This window comes from Lissotriton vulgaris, chromosome 2_1, assembly GCF_964263255.1.
Source record: "Lissotriton vulgaris chromosome 2_1, aLisVul1.2, whole genome shotgun sequence".
In the NCBI taxonomy this organism is placed as follows: Eukaryota; Metazoa; Chordata; class Amphibia; order Caudata; family Salamandridae; genus Lissotriton; species Lissotriton vulgaris.
Window position 1 is genome coordinate 1,319,569,620 of NC_141687.1, and position 15,630 is coordinate 1,319,585,249.

The 15,630-nt window shown below is 41.2% G+C and overlaps 1 protein-coding gene across 3 annotated transcripts in view; it reads right to left on the minus strand.

The window, feature by feature from the left end:
• Window positions 1-7,867: 7,867 nt before the first annotated feature.
• Window positions 7,868-15,630, minus strand: part of MYLK (myosin light chain kinase) — a 1,710,670-nt gene continuing 1,702,907 nt past the window's right edge. For all 3 annotated transcript variants that reach the window (XM_086957081.1, XM_086957079.1, XM_086957080.1), the window contains exon 33: window positions 7,868-10,076. In XM_086957081.1, coding sequence (XP_086813207.1) covers window positions 9,805-10,076 — 272 coding nt within the window. In that variant the 3' untranslated portion in view covers window positions 7,868-9,804. The remainder of the gene's footprint in view (window positions 10,077-15,630) is intronic.

The following is a 15,630-nucleotide window of genomic DNA, read 5'->3' on the forward strand; positions in this document are numbered from 1 at the left end:
CAAAAAAGCCCAGTCTATTCAGAGACTGATGAATTATACTGTTGCTACTCTTTCCAGTATCTCATAAGAGGCTTGTGTTGCATAGTAGGATTATTCAGAATAAAATGGCTTTAGATTTGATCCTGGCTGAAGAAGAAGAAGAACCGATTTGCACAGTCCAAAATCCTCAATGTTGCAATTTCATTCCAATAATACTAGGAATGAGCAGGATATCATATTTGACATTTCACAGGTTTCGCAAGAAGAGCAGGAAATTAACAGACCAGGTTTTGGGAGATAGATTAGGTAGTTGCAGATAGTGGATCTTAGGATATTTAGGAGTTGTAGTTTTTTTTCTATTTTTTGTTACTTAACTTGTGCTGAGCCCAGGCTGTGTTTGATGTGCCTGAACAAAGTGAGGAACTGTAGAGTTTCAAAGAATTATAAGTGGGGATTTGGGAACAAGGAAGCAGAATTAGAAAAGGAGAATGGATTTAAAATGGAGGGTAAAAGTTGGAATGATATTGGATGAAGACGGAATGTTGGCACTTAAGTGCCAGGAGGAGAGCATTGTGTGTAGGACAAAATCATGAAACCCAACTGACCCAACAACAAGCGGAGACACCATCTAACACGCTGCGTATGTTGTTTCCGCTTGTTGTTGGATGAGCGGAAGGAATGGGGCATGCAAGACATTCTCGGCACCTGCGGGCTCCGCATATGGTTGCTGTTTGAGTGCAGGAGCATGGAACATAGGAGTCTTGGAGTGAGACGCCAACAACTTTAATTGCGGGTTTTGGCTGAAAGTAGATGTGATTGACGTCTCGCATTTTATTTACCTTCCGTAGAGGGCTTGACATTGAAAGGCCACTCGGAGGTCACGTGATCTTTTGACACGGGGTCCAATACGTTTGATGGTTGTTGGTACGCAGTGATTCGGCAACCATCAGGTACTGGTGATATGAACTGAATACATCTGATCTTCTCAAATCATTTTATATGTTGATTGATTGTGGTTCTGAGCATGATTTAAAAGAAAAAACTAATGCTTATTCACTGCTGGTTCGTGTTTTTAATGTTATCATAGGTCTTGGGAACATTTGAAAGTGAAGAATGAGACTGTAGAACCCCCAAAGCCCTGACGAAGTTGAGATAATACTTAGCAACGAAACATGTTGGCAAAGCAATTATGGTATATTGGTAACCATTTTTAATTGGAAGTGCTTGCAGCCTGGAATAAAATTGGATGGCCAGCAAGCAGTACCCGGTTTTAAGAAGTGAGAACTATATATAAAAATTCTTCCTGTGGTTTTCACTGGGGTTCATTGAGCACGTACACATTTCGATTAATGGGCACATTGGTTGTGTCTACTATTTCTTCACTATATGATTTTTGTTTGTGAAGGAAGCACATTCTTTCTTTTTCACATACAACAAAGAGAGAGTGGCCAATGATGAGAAGTGGGTAGACTGGCAATCATTAGCCAGGAACCCCCTCGGGTGCAGCTACCCTGAGGTTCTCTCTCTTTGCTCACTACATTTTTGCACTAGTGAGAATAGACCTGTTATGACGTTTTAAAGTAGTGAAAGTGCACCGTGACCAATCATAGTAGTGTTAGTTAACACACTAGGAGGACGAAGAGAAGAATTACTATAAAACCCTTTGATTGTGTTAGTTAAGAAAGGTGCTATTAAGGTGAGGCCCCATATTGTTGTAATTGGCTTGAGTGGGGGGCGGCCTCCCCTATATTCCCCTGCAACTCCTATTGAATGTTGTTGTTAGCAGTATTTGCATGTCAACAGATAAACAAATCTTTGTCCAATTCTTTGGAACGGTCATGATTGGGGACAACAATGGTGTAGGCCCTGACACTGGTCCTATTAGGTCTTTTTCTGAGAGACTTAGATTTTCTTCTTACACTTTCTTTTGGAAGTGCATTGGCCTTCATATGTGGTTCTGTGATACTGGTTTTATTACTTTGTTAATATGCACAGTTGTTAGAGATGTTTTAAATGTCTCAATCACTTGAAATAGTTGTGGAAATTGTCTCATTATTTGGGGCTCTTTTATAATACGACAAGTCATGGCAATAAGACCCATAACCTGTGCTGTAACAACACTTCATAGACCGGTCACTGGAACTACCCCCTAAACACATGGATCTCTTCTTTAGATGTTGCATTCCCATAGGTCAATGACTTCTTAAACTTTCCCCAATTATCTTCAGCAGTGGTTCTTAACCTGTGATCCGGGGACCCCTCGGTGTCGGCGAAGCCAATTTAGGTGGGTCTGGGACAGCTTACAAAAATAATATTAATAAAGGTAATATACATAAAGAAGCAAAATTGGAAATAATTAACATTCTGTAAATGTAAAGGAAGATTAAATTGGAAGCTAAAATTTAAGTTAGTATCCTCAGATTGATTCATGGGAGCAGCGCAAGTGTATCAAACTAAATATAGTATGGACAATGATTGGCCTTATTTGAATTTTTAAAAGCTCCAACCCTCTTATTAAAATGTAGATTTGTTTGTGAATTAGATACAAAAATTCAACATTTCTATATTTATATTTGTTTGATGAATGTAGTTTCATATGTTTTATGAGTTTTTGACGGCCCAAAATATTTAAAATTCCTAGACTGGGGTCCCCAGCTTCCAGCAATTACTCAGTGGGGGTCCCTGGATTCCAATAATGATTCAGTAGGGTCCCCGTGTCCCAGTAATGATTAAATGGGTGTCAGGAACGGCAATCTGTGCTCCTTCACTGCTCCTAAATGATTTGCTTGCAGAAGAGAACAGCTTTGTTACCCTTGAGGCAGACTCCGTCATTTCCCTTTCTTGAGATTGCGCTATAAGAAGATTTGTGCTCCTTTCCTCCCCTTTTCCGTGTTGACCTCTGATCACGAAGTGAGATCAAAGGTTAGCGGTCTAGTGTTCCGCAATTATTGTCAAGTTCGTGCGTGCGTGCCTTGAACGCAACGCACTTCAACTGAATTTGTCTGTGAGGAGGAGGTGTCCAATCAATCCTCTAACAGCAGTTTTGAGTTTGTCCTTCAGGGGCTATTATCTAAGTTTGTATATTTAGCCGCCTGACATTCTGGAGAAGAGAAGATTTATTTGGCAGCTTTCCAAGTCTTTGGAGGCTCTTATCTCTTGAGCTTCTTCGAGGTTATTTCTGTGGTGTGTCTGAGTCCGTTGCTTGTACCTGCTATTGGTGAGTTATCTGTTATTAAATACTCGCCTTGCTAGTGGGAACAGCGCGCAGGAGTGTAGCTGAATCTTTCAAAACTTAACACTATCGCTGCTGCAGCAATTTCCCCTCTGTGCTGCAGATCCTTGAATCCTATTGTTCATGACGAGCTGAGCTCGTCATAAGCACACGACCAGTGTACTGCATGACGAGCTGAGCTCGTCATGAGCATCGAAGTTAATAAAGACTGGCAGCGCTTCATGAGAATTTATTCCACAAATTTCAGTCACGTGAACAGTTGAATTAGTGACTGGCAGACACTTTTGCAGAGCAGTCTTCCAAAAGAATTATAACATCTGCAGCGCAGGAAGTCTTAAGGAATTTCAAGGCAGAGACGGTTTATGATAATATCCTGTATGTATGTAGAAATATATATATATATATTATGCTTACCAACTACCATTGTCTGCCTGCCTAGATATTGTTGCATCTTTTAAACCAGCTCTGCATTTTCTCCAGCATCATTTCAGAGAGAGGCAATTCCACAGTTTAGCACAGGTATGCTTAGTGAGTGGGGGTGGTGAAAGTTAGGAGTCATTGTGATAGAACCACACGAGTTAATTCTGTTATTTTGTCATTACAGATGCCAGAGCCATCCTAGCTAAGAATTCAGGAGAAGCAGGCATAGCAGTGGAGTCTCTCTTGTTATTCCATTTTCCCCTTTCCCCCATCCTGCCAGGAGTGAATTTATTCCGCTGTAGTGGGGCAGGGGAGTTGGGAACCTATTCCTCATGTTTGAGGCTTGGTCCTCCGAAGAGCACTGCTCCTGTGGAAGCTCCAGTGTATTCGGGTGCATGGTACCTTCTTTCTAGTATTGGTCCACAGAATTTAAAAGATTAAGAACCACTAGTCTACTGGATTACAGGCTCCATATTAAAATATGGTAACAATTGTACGCTTTGAGTAGTTGTTATTTTGTTCCCCTTGTCATTATCCCTCAGATACATTATGTTGCAGGTTGCTCCACTATAAAGCACAAAGTGTGCTAGATGGGGTCATATCCGAATTTTTACTGATGCTGGGGTTTTTTAAATCTTATTTCTATAAACAAAGCTATTATTCGTCCATTTTCTTTATCATGTATAAATGTTCTATAGTTTTCATTTTAGCTGACATCTCTTTTGTATCTTAAACTTCTTCATTTTCCATTTGCTTTATTATTTGTTTTTTCATATTTTTCTAGACATGCAACTGTCTTTGCTTCTATGGATGCAAAATGGTTGTATTTTCTGCCTTTGTGGCATTTTTTAATTGATACTGACACTCCTGAATGTAGAACCATTAATTTTAGTGTGTAGCACGTCTTATTTTCTAATTTATTTTCTTGCATACTTTTCTGTAACACTTCGGAGCTTTTCCTTCCTTTCTATCAATTGTATTTGTTCCACCGCTCAAATAACCTTGTTCCTTTCTGCTTCCATACCTATTGCATGTACTTTAACTGGTACTTTGCTTCTTGATAAATGTAAAAGGTTTGTTAAATCCATTAACTCTCAACATCATGAGTTTGAGTTGAGTTGATTGGCATCCAGGTCCGGACTGGCTCCCGGGCGTTTTGGTGTGCTGCCAAGCTGGGGCTGATTTTACTGTGGTGGTGGCTGATTTCATTGATGGAGACCAGCGTGTGCTTCTAAATAAACAAAGCAAAATGAATGGTTTTAAGCACAGGCAGGTCCCCCATCAATGAAATCAGCCCCACAGCCTGGCAGCACACCAAAACGCACGGTAGCCAGTCCGTACCTGTTGGCATCTATCTACTTTTTGTAATCTTATGATTCGATCCTCATCGCCAATTGTAGTGATGACTCTGCACACCATAGAGTATTCAAACAAGCTTTATTGACCCAAAGCGTACAGCAGGGGTGGCAGCGACCTCTTTGATCAGATGCAGACTCAAACTGCCCTTACTCATTCTTGGCTAGGCATTTAGGAATTAAGAACCCAATACAAATACTAACAACCCACGAGACTCTGTATACACAAAGAATGCATGCACGAGCCACAACAGCTTCTTTGTTGTTCAACTGTGAAAATCACAGTAAGTAACCAACTTGCGTGGAATTTTTCCAGAGTGGTATCTTACCTCCGGCATGCAGTGATAGATATGCACCTCTCATAGTCAGTATTCCCCTGAGGGTCAAATCACTAATTTAAACAGGTAATTATTCCTTTGTAAGTTCTATTGGTTCCTCTACTTCATCTCCAACTAAGTTTTAAAAGGAATCTAATGACTGTTTGTAGGTGAACCGCTTACGTTTTGCATGCAAATCTTGAAATCTGTGCAATCATTTCTCCCACCATTCTCCCATGTCTGACACTTCGAATGGTGGTAGTCTCCTAAATGTTGCTTGTTATACTTTCCTCTTCATTATCTCACGGGGTTGGAATTTGAGATGTGGCCTGAGAAGATGACTCTGGTGATTATGTCATTGGTTCTATATTTGTTGTTTCTTCCTCTGTCATTACTTAATATTATTTATTTTCTGCTTTTGACTTCTTCTTTTTCACATGTATTTATATTCCCTTTATTTTTTCCTCACTTCTTATCCACTTTATTATTTTTTTGTTTTTTTTTAATATGGCTCCTTTTTTTGCTCAATGTACTTTCTTTGCTCTGCTTTCCCCCTTTCACAAGACTTTACATATGCTTGCACTGCTACTTCCTTTGTCAACCGCCAGTTTGTGCAAGCGTGCCCCATCTCTGCTTTCTCTTGCACTCTCACACGTGACAGTTCTTCTTGACTTGTTGTGAAGCTACTTCTGCTCTCGTTCCTTTACTTTTTTACGCTTAAGCTCTGTCACATTTGTTTCTAAAATTATTCCTTTTAATCTACTTTGCTTCTGCCTTTAGCTGTCTCTTCTGACTGGCAAAGCATCTCCTGGCAATTGTTTTGATCTACCTTCCAGTTGGCCATGAGCTTTTGATTAGGCTCAGTATCTTCTGGTAAGCTATCTTCTTTCAATATTCTTCTTGTTGCAATGGTGTTCTGCTGGCAGATAAGAGAGGAATTTTGTTGCAGCACTTAGTTTATTGCTGAAAGAGGAACAGTCAAGTAGTATCCCTCTGATGAACAATTCTAACTGAATGATTATTCTGAAACAAAACATTCTGTGTAAGTGATACTTCAGATGTACAAACATTACAAACAGGACTGGCACCTGCATTGTGATTGCAAAGCTGCTGTGCGATTGTTTAGCTGATCAGTTACAGATGGGCTGATGTTCCAGTGAGCCATGTTTCGTTGATGAAGAGGCTGTCTGTGTTTTCTGCATTTGAGGCATTCTATGCCTGCACGATGTATGGCAAAAGCAACGTAAACCTTGAAGAACAAGCGTGAGATAGGTGGTGTTGGCTCAAGTTTCTATTGTAGAATGTTTGTGTAAAAGTGTGTTTCAGAGTGTTTGGGGGAGGAAGATTGTGAGTGTGTTGAAAATTGGTGAAAGGATGTGCAGCAGGAGGTGGACGCACAATATATCTTAACTTGAATTATTGGTAAAGGTGGTGCGCCCCATGGCTCTTCCAGGTCTGAGTATGGTCAAAAAGGTGTCACATAAGAGAGTCAAGATTTCCTACAAATGCATTTTCACAAAAGAATGCTCTTGTAGCGTATAAGCAGAGGAGGGGATTGTCAAACATGGCCAAACCCCTTTTGATCATAGGCCAGGAACCATTGCTGCGACCAGTTCTCAGAAGAGGGTGGAAATAAAGAAGCAAGGGTATATCATCAGGGGGGTGGCTCCCCAGTGTCAACGGTAAGCCTCACAAGGCTTTTGAAGGGATGGTGCAGGTTGCAGTGGCGTAAGATTGAAATGTGATACTTTTTAGGGTCAGTTGGAGTCAGGGACCCAAGGATCGACATGCAGAAGTGATTATGGGGTAACTGGGTTACAGGTACACAATAAGTTGTTACATTGCCTGCTTAAGGAATTTGTGTTTCTTGTGTTTTAATAGTAAGAGCTGATTAGTTCACGAGAATGTGCAGTTGTAAACTTCATTCAGTCCAAAATCTACTTTCTGATCCCCTTGAATGTTTTACTGTATTTCTACCACTTAGTTGTAATTTTGAATGGTCCCTTTCCAAGAATTAAAATGTTTATCCTCCAAATGATTCTGCATATGAAGTATATCTATAAAAGTGTGCCAAACGGGATTTTTTTAGGGATTAAAGATAATATGCCAGTTCTGGCTTCATCAATTTAATTTCCTTTGGTAGTAACAAAAATAGAAAAACTAAAATATAATAACTGAGCCATCAGGTTTTCTGGATTTGTCTGTTGTTCAATCTATTGAAATGAATGCAATCTGTTACTTTACTACTAAATTTATATCACTCGGCAGTCAGAGGAAAGTTAAAAAGATATCATTTTCCTCAACATCCTAATGGTAAGTCAGTTAACTTAATATGTTGCTTTATAATTACTACGACTAGAAAGAGGCAGAAAAAGTGAATTGCTCCTCACCTCCATGGGATATCAACACATAAGCATATCCTCACACATATATAGAGATCTGTACGCACACAGAGTTGCAGATATTCAGACATAGATATACACCCAATTTCATATCTTCCTACTAAAAAGCAACTCAACAAATATATTTTTATTTTGTTTAGTCAATAAACTTAGAGTCTGCAATTGTGTTCCAATAACATGCTTTGCCGTTCTATTTATTTAGAAATGGTGATTGACTACAGTTGTAGTGAACTCATTTATTTCACTCCCAATGACCGAACAAACTGGAAAAATGCTAGCATATCGTGTAATACAGTAAAAAACAATGCTGCCTCAGCACATTTAGAACAAGTGAGAGAAAAGCTCTGTACACACATAGATCAGTCTGAAACCCTTACCTAATAAGGAGTTGTGGCAATACTGTGGTTATTACAAGAAGAATTTTTTACCCTTTGCAGGAAAAAAGACATGCTGGCAACTTGAACCAAGCAAAGTTAAAAAAGGAAGCAGGTATGAAAACTCACTGTGCAATCCACCATACTGGGACAAGACTGAAACAAATTTCAAACCAATGTAAAAACAGATAAGACTACCGACAGTAATATCACACATCCTAAAGCTGATATTCTTTATAGCTGCATAAAATAACATTTAATATTATATTTATTTCTGGTAAAACCTACCTTAAGTAAAATTTTAGGATACATATTTAACATTAAAACACAAAAAGTGTAATAAAACAAAAAATACAAATATGTAATTGGAATGATATGCAGAAATTGGAAATGTTTTTTTAATTAGAAGATGCATATCAGTTTACAACACCTGATATTACCCTTGCACAAGAAACAGAAATGCAGAAGTGTGAGTTTTGTGAATGTAAAGCATAGTCGATGTGTGCTATTTGTTTTCTCACTTGACAAAAGAGATCACAGTTCTTTGTTTAAGGCCACAGCCTCCCCACTAAATGCCCAAGATTACAATGGGCTGTGCGGTATACAAAATTCTTTGGAAACAACAACATATAATGAATAATTTAAACCACTCCATTTGTGAAGGCTACAGCAGCCAATGTCCATCTGTAGCAGTATCAGTTGAAACCTGTTTGTATCCGCAAATCAAAGAAACCAAATTGAGTTGAACACGCCCTTATTTGGGATTTAGCAAATATAAAAAATACATAACCATTATGCACCATGCAACCTGCGATATTGCTTAATTTCCTGGTATTTAGCAGCTTGATCGTCCACATTTGATACGCAGGCCCACAACAAACTATGCTGAGAGATATAGAAATTTTTTTTTTTTAAAGGGGACACCACATTAGTGAAACAATGGGCCAGAAAGCTTGAAGGTCGAACACCAACAACCACAATTCAGTCTGAGTATTTCAGGGACTTTGCAACTGGTTAGACAGGAGGAAAAAGGTCTATTTTATTTAGGGGGAGGCAGGAGACAACAATCATAGGCACCTCATTTAGTAGACTGGACATCAATTATACTCAGACATCAATAGTTAAATGACACTATTGGGAAGTGGATAATTAGTAGCTGAACTACCCCAGTGTTGAAGAAGTTGCAGTAAAAAAGGGTTACAATGGTCTGTTGGTTTCTACCAGGTTAAAGTGTTTGAGACAACGACTTACTGAAAATTGTGTTGGGGTTCAAACAAAACACCAATTACTCTCACACACAGCAGCCTAACATAATATATTAAATATATCCATAGTGTTAACATTATGATTTCTGTGGGATGTAAGCCAGATGATTTATGAGCGTGGAAATATTCACGAATCTGATAATATGGCCCTTAAAATAATCATAATTTCATAAAATAAATACACCTATATCAGAATGTAATGCTGTGCTGTGTTACACTTCATTTGGCAACTTGTTCTCGGCACTATATTTGCTGTGCAACGCATGTTTCACGAAATGAACAGCAGGTCACGGCAGCAAATCCAAAGTACACTTTCCTGGTCAAACAGGTAACAACTGATCAAGATGAACAAACAAACTTGCGATCACCAAAATATGCATTTATCACACTAGGTGCTGTTAATAACTTGTTTAACAGAGCCATTGAGAAAGTCTATAGTTTTGGTATGCAAACGAAACGTTTACTCCTCTTCTTCCTCCTCCTCTTCTTCCTCCTCCTCCTCTTCCTCCTCTTCTTCTTCTTTGCCCATTACCTCCACAATGAGCTCTGCAGTGCAAGTTGCTTCCCCGAGGCTGTTAACAGCCTTACAGGTGTATTTGGCATCATCGTCCCCACAAACCTCTGAAATAGTCAGAGCACAGTTCCCGTCCTCATCATAGTCAATCTGGAAGTGGCGGGACTCTTTAATTGGTTGCTCGTCTTTGTACCAGATAACTTCTGGGTCAGGGTAACCTGCAACAACACACAACAGATGTAAGTGACAGGCACATTTCTCCGGCAATTAAAACCCAAGACACTGACGTGATTTTGTGTATATGATTCAAAATCATAAATAAATGCCTGCAAAGAAAGAACAAGTTCCCACAATCAAAGTATGTCCTTTAAAGTGCTTTAAGCCATGTTCACATTGGTTGCCATTTTTGCACCATTCATAATATAAACAAAGTCAAGACTAACTAGTATGTCAAATAGAGAGTGTAAATATACTTACGGGAGGGCTTTGTGTAAAATAAAAGATATACTTATCTGCAAAGTATTTGCAGTAAATGCACAATTTGTCAAGCACTCATATATTACTAATTTGTTAAACATTATTATAAAGCACTTTACCAATACTCTATTTAGTACATGAAAAAGTGTGCAGTATCTTTATTTAGAGAATATATTGGCCACTGTACTGATTTACTTTTCTTCTCGGCCCACTGCAGTATGAAATGTGGTTAGACACTATAACCTGCTTCATTATTTATATGCATTACATACAATTCTGAAGGTTATTGTAGGAATTGTCCACTTGGGCTTGAGTGTCAATAAAACGGAGGTAATTATATTGGTAATACTACAAAGAGACATCAATAACATTCATAGTGGTTACTTTTGGCAAGTGAGTGGGAAGGAAATATGTGAGAATATATAGCTTATACGATGTTAAATTCTACATAGTATGTTACTATATTTCCCTTTTTAACACGACTTTGTGATTTGCTTAAATGTCTCTTTGGCAATTTGATCACAGTTACCTTTTATTGTGATAGTAATGCACAGGTCACTTCGAGTGTATTACTGTTGTACATCAGATGTAAATTGATGAACACGTGATATTTGTAGATTTAAAAAACAGTATACATTAGAAATGGACAAGTATGGTATTTATTGTGATTTTATTGCAGGTCAATATATCTTTTCTTATATTTCTAAACACGTCTGTAAGCCTGTTTCAGAATTTGACATACTGGGAAGTCATGTGACTGTTTGGTTACATGATGTGAAAATGGTGACCAAGGTGAAAAAGGCTAGCAGTAGCCAAAACACATTGTCTCCTCTGTATGTAGTTAGAGGAATCAAAGCATATTCTTTCGAATGCTTAATGTTTTTGCTTTGACAGCTTTTTCTCATAGTTTGTATAGGTCTGGCAGGATTCCGATAACAGTAAGCACTCACGGTGCTGAATCTGGATTGCACTATTTTTAGGTCTCGCCTGTCGATGCGCATGCGCATCGAGCAAGCGAGACTATGGGGGCTTATCCACTCTTTATCCACTGCAAGGAATCGTGGCGATTCCTTGCAGTGCCCGTGACTTTTAAGCTCAATGCGCATGCGCATTGAGCTTAAAAGCGCGTGCACGTCCGTCTTGTTTTACCCGCTCCGCCCCCTCCCCTTCCCGCCGTGTCGCATTTCTCCTCCCCCCTCCCCTCTCTTCCCTCCGTCTTGTTTGTTTATTTTACCCACTCCGCCCCCTCCCCTTCCCGCCGTGTCGCATTTCTCCTCCCCCCTCCCCTCTCTTCCCTCCGTCTTGTTTGTTTATTTTACCCGCTCCGCCCCCTCCCCTGCCCGCCGTGTCGCATTTTTTTTTAAATCCCCACTTCCCCCCTACCCCCCATCAATGCCAACACTGACGCCGTGCTCTGCTGCTTGTTTTTTTCTTCCTCACTTCTAGCTGCTGCAATTCCAGTCCAGCAGCCTGGGCGACGGAGGGAGGATTTGCAAGCAGAGCTGCTCCCATTTGCAATCAATTTCCGTAGAATTTGCCAATGATTTAAATGCTTACTTTTTTCGGCATTTTTGTTAGCACAGAGCTGTGGCATTATCGAACCGGCGTCGATCTCTTTCTGCTTACTGAATTTGCCAATGATTTAAATGCTTACTTTTTCCGCATTTTTGTTAGCACAGAGCTGTGGCATTATCGAACCGGCGTCGATCTCTTTCTGCTTACTCAACAAGGCGCACTGTTGACAAACACTGATGAGCCAACTGGTTTAATGAGGATAGCGATGTTGGCCACCCCTCACCCTCACTCACCCTCACCCTCACTCACCCTCAACCACTCACCCTCAACCCCTCACCCTCACTCACCCTCACCCTCGACCCCTCCCCCTCAACACCACACCCTCACCCTCACTCACCCTCACTCACCCTCAACCCCTCACCCACACTCACCCTCAACCCCTCACTCACCCTCAACCCCTCACCCTCACTCACCATCAACCCCTCACCCTCACTCACCCTCAACCCCTCACCCTCACTCACCCTCAACCCCTCACCCTCAACCCCTCACCCTCACTCACCCTCAACCCCTCCCCCTCGACCCCTCACCCTCACTCACCCTCACTCACCCTCACTCACCCTCAACCCCTCACCCTCACTCACCCTCAACCCCTCACCCTCACTCACCCTCACCCTCGACCCCTCCCCCTCAACACCTCACCCTCACCCACCCTCAACCCCTCACCCACACTCACCCTCAACCCCTCACCCTCAACCCCTCACCCTCACTCACCATCAACCCCTCACCCTCACTCACCCTCAACCCCTCACCCTCACTCACCCTCAACCCCTCACCCTCAACCCCTCACCCTCACTCACCCTCAACCCCTCACTCACCCTCACTCTCACTCATCCTCACTCACCCTCAACCCCTCACCCTCAACCCCTCACCCTCAACCCCTCACCCTCACTCACCCTCAACCCCTCACCCTCACTCACCATCAACCCCTCACCCTCACTCACCCTCAACCCCTCACCCTCAACCCCTCACCCTCAACCCCTCACCCTCACTCACCCTCAACCCCTCACCCTCACTCACCTTCAACACCTCACCCTCACTCACCTTCAACCCCTCACCCTCACTCACCCTCACCCTCACTCACCCTCAACCCCTCACCCTCACTCACCCTCACTCACCCTCACCCTCACTCACCCTCACTCACTCACCCTCACTCACCTTCACTCACCCTCAACCCCTCACCCTCAACCCCTCACTCTCGCTCATCCTCACTCACCCTCAACCCCTCACCCTCACCCACCCTCACCCACCCTCAACCCCTCACCCACCCTTAAACCCTCACCCTCACTCACCCTCAACCCCTCACCCTCACTCACCCTCACTCACACTCACCCTCACCCACCCTCACTCACCCTCACCCACCCTCAACACCTCAACCTCACTCACCCTCACCCACCCTTCAACCCCTCACCCTCACTCACACTCACTCACCCTCAACCCCTCACCCTCAATCCCTCACCCTCACTCACCCTCACCCTCACTCACCCTCAACCCCTCACCCTCACTCACCCTCAACCCCTCACCCTCACTCACCCTCACTCACCCTCACCCACCCTCACTCACCCTCACTCACCCTCACTCACCCACCCTCACCCACCCTCACTCACCCTCAACCCCTCACCCACCCTCACTCACCCTCAACCCCTCACCCTCACTCACCCTCAACCCCTCACTCACCCTCAACCCCTCACTCACCCTCACCCTCACTCACCCTCACCCTCACTCACCCTCACTCAGCGCAACCACAGCATCTTAAACTAAATATATTTTATAAACTTTAAGCTATTGGCAATATAAAATAAAATCCATTTTATTTACGTATTAATTATTAATTTTTTTTTAAAGCCATTGATTTTTTTTATTTCAATACATATAAGTCACATATAAGTCCCGTTAATACAAAACATGTTGCTTTACAAATGCTAGAGGTGTCACATTTACAAAAATTATAACTATTGGCTTTGTAAAGAAGAAAGCTATTAATTTCGCTATTTAGAAAAAACAACACATAAATAAAAAACAAATTACATTTGCATGAAAACTAACAATTTAAGGAGCTGCATACCTCTAATGCTGAATTTTACAGTTTTTGTTTTTTTAAAGAGAGAACTGAGTTTATTAGTCACTATGGAAAGTCTCGTATATTGAAACAATAGCCCATCAAGGCGGATAAAGTGGATTTCAAAACAATATACTAAAGGAATTAATTTGCCTGTCACTGCTGCCCATCCTGACACTGAGGCATAGGTGAAGGGGCAAAATGCTGTCACTCACAGTGAAGTTTGCCAAAGGCTGAAGTGGGATGCACCAGTAAAAAATGTGAATACCTCAAAACAAAAATGGATGCAGAGGGCTGCCTGAAAGCCCAATAATTAAGAATATCATATGGATCGTTTTAGTAGAATCAAAAGGTCTTGGCTGACTCCAGACTTTAAAAAAATATACAGGTTTTATTGATTAGAGGTCCAATTCAATGTTTAGACAGCAGAAGCTCACTCATAAAAAGGAATCAATTTGCAGAGAGAACTGTAAATAGAGCAATTTCACTAGAGCATGCGAAACAACCCAGTTTTTCGTCTCCACCTTGCTACCTGAAGCAGAGAACATTGTGAGGAAACTTTATGTTCTCTTGATGTCAGATCAACCCATCCCTTTCAGGGTACCTGTGTATACCCCTCTCCATAGTACAATTCTTTATGAATACAACAGCTGAAGAAAAACATTGTGTATTGTTTCCACAAATCAACAGCTCTTTCACAATGCCTAAAAGTACCATACTTCTCAAGGGCAAACCCCGCTAACAAAAATCTACAATGAATGAAAAGGTACCTCAAAGCTCTAATTCAATGTCTAAGAGAGAGATTTGTCACTCACATCCTTATATCTGGATTTAGAGTCATCTTCTAGAGCCTTCTCTCAGTCATTCGGTATTCAAAGAGGAAGTGGAGTACCAATCAGCCTCCTGGAGGCATCAGTGTTTTGTCTTGCTGGCTCCACTAAAGTGCATGGGCAAGCTAATGCTATTGTACTGCATTCGTTGTTTTATGAAGATCATCTCTTCACGGGAAATGTAAGGGTACTGTATGTATGATAACAAGGCACATACTAATTTCAAGAAGCACTAATAGCATCAAAAAGTTCCTGTATCCCTGTAACCAGATGCATGTTGACAGATCAAGTCATTATAGATTTTCAAAATAGTTAACAACCTCTCCTATCCTGCTAAGTATAATCTTGCTCCGCTAAAGGGTCTCAAATGCAGTTGTCGATCAGACCTCTTTTTCAAGAAATTGATGCCATGAAGGCTACTTTTTCTCCTCACTACCCACTTGCTTCTGATGACATGGCAGCCTCAAACTTCTCTATTGGCTCTCCTTCTCTCTTATCAGAGATTTTATCTCTCCTAACCATATAATTTACTGAAATGTAAATCTTAAAACATCCACCCTTGAGTTCCCCAATGACCCATGTTCCACAAAAATATTTCATTTAGTAGCTTCTGGTACTTCCCCAGTACTTACTTGGGCATCTTTTTACCTTGTCACACTATTTGCAAGTACATTTGCTTAAACTTGGAAGCAGGCTATCGTTCTTTCCTAACTTAAGAAGCCCAAGAAGAAGATCAGCCTCAAAAGTTTTTTTTCAGAAACAAATCACTACATTTTACAATTGGATTAAAAAAAGAATTGTATAAGGAACACAGGCATTGCTATCCAAATATGT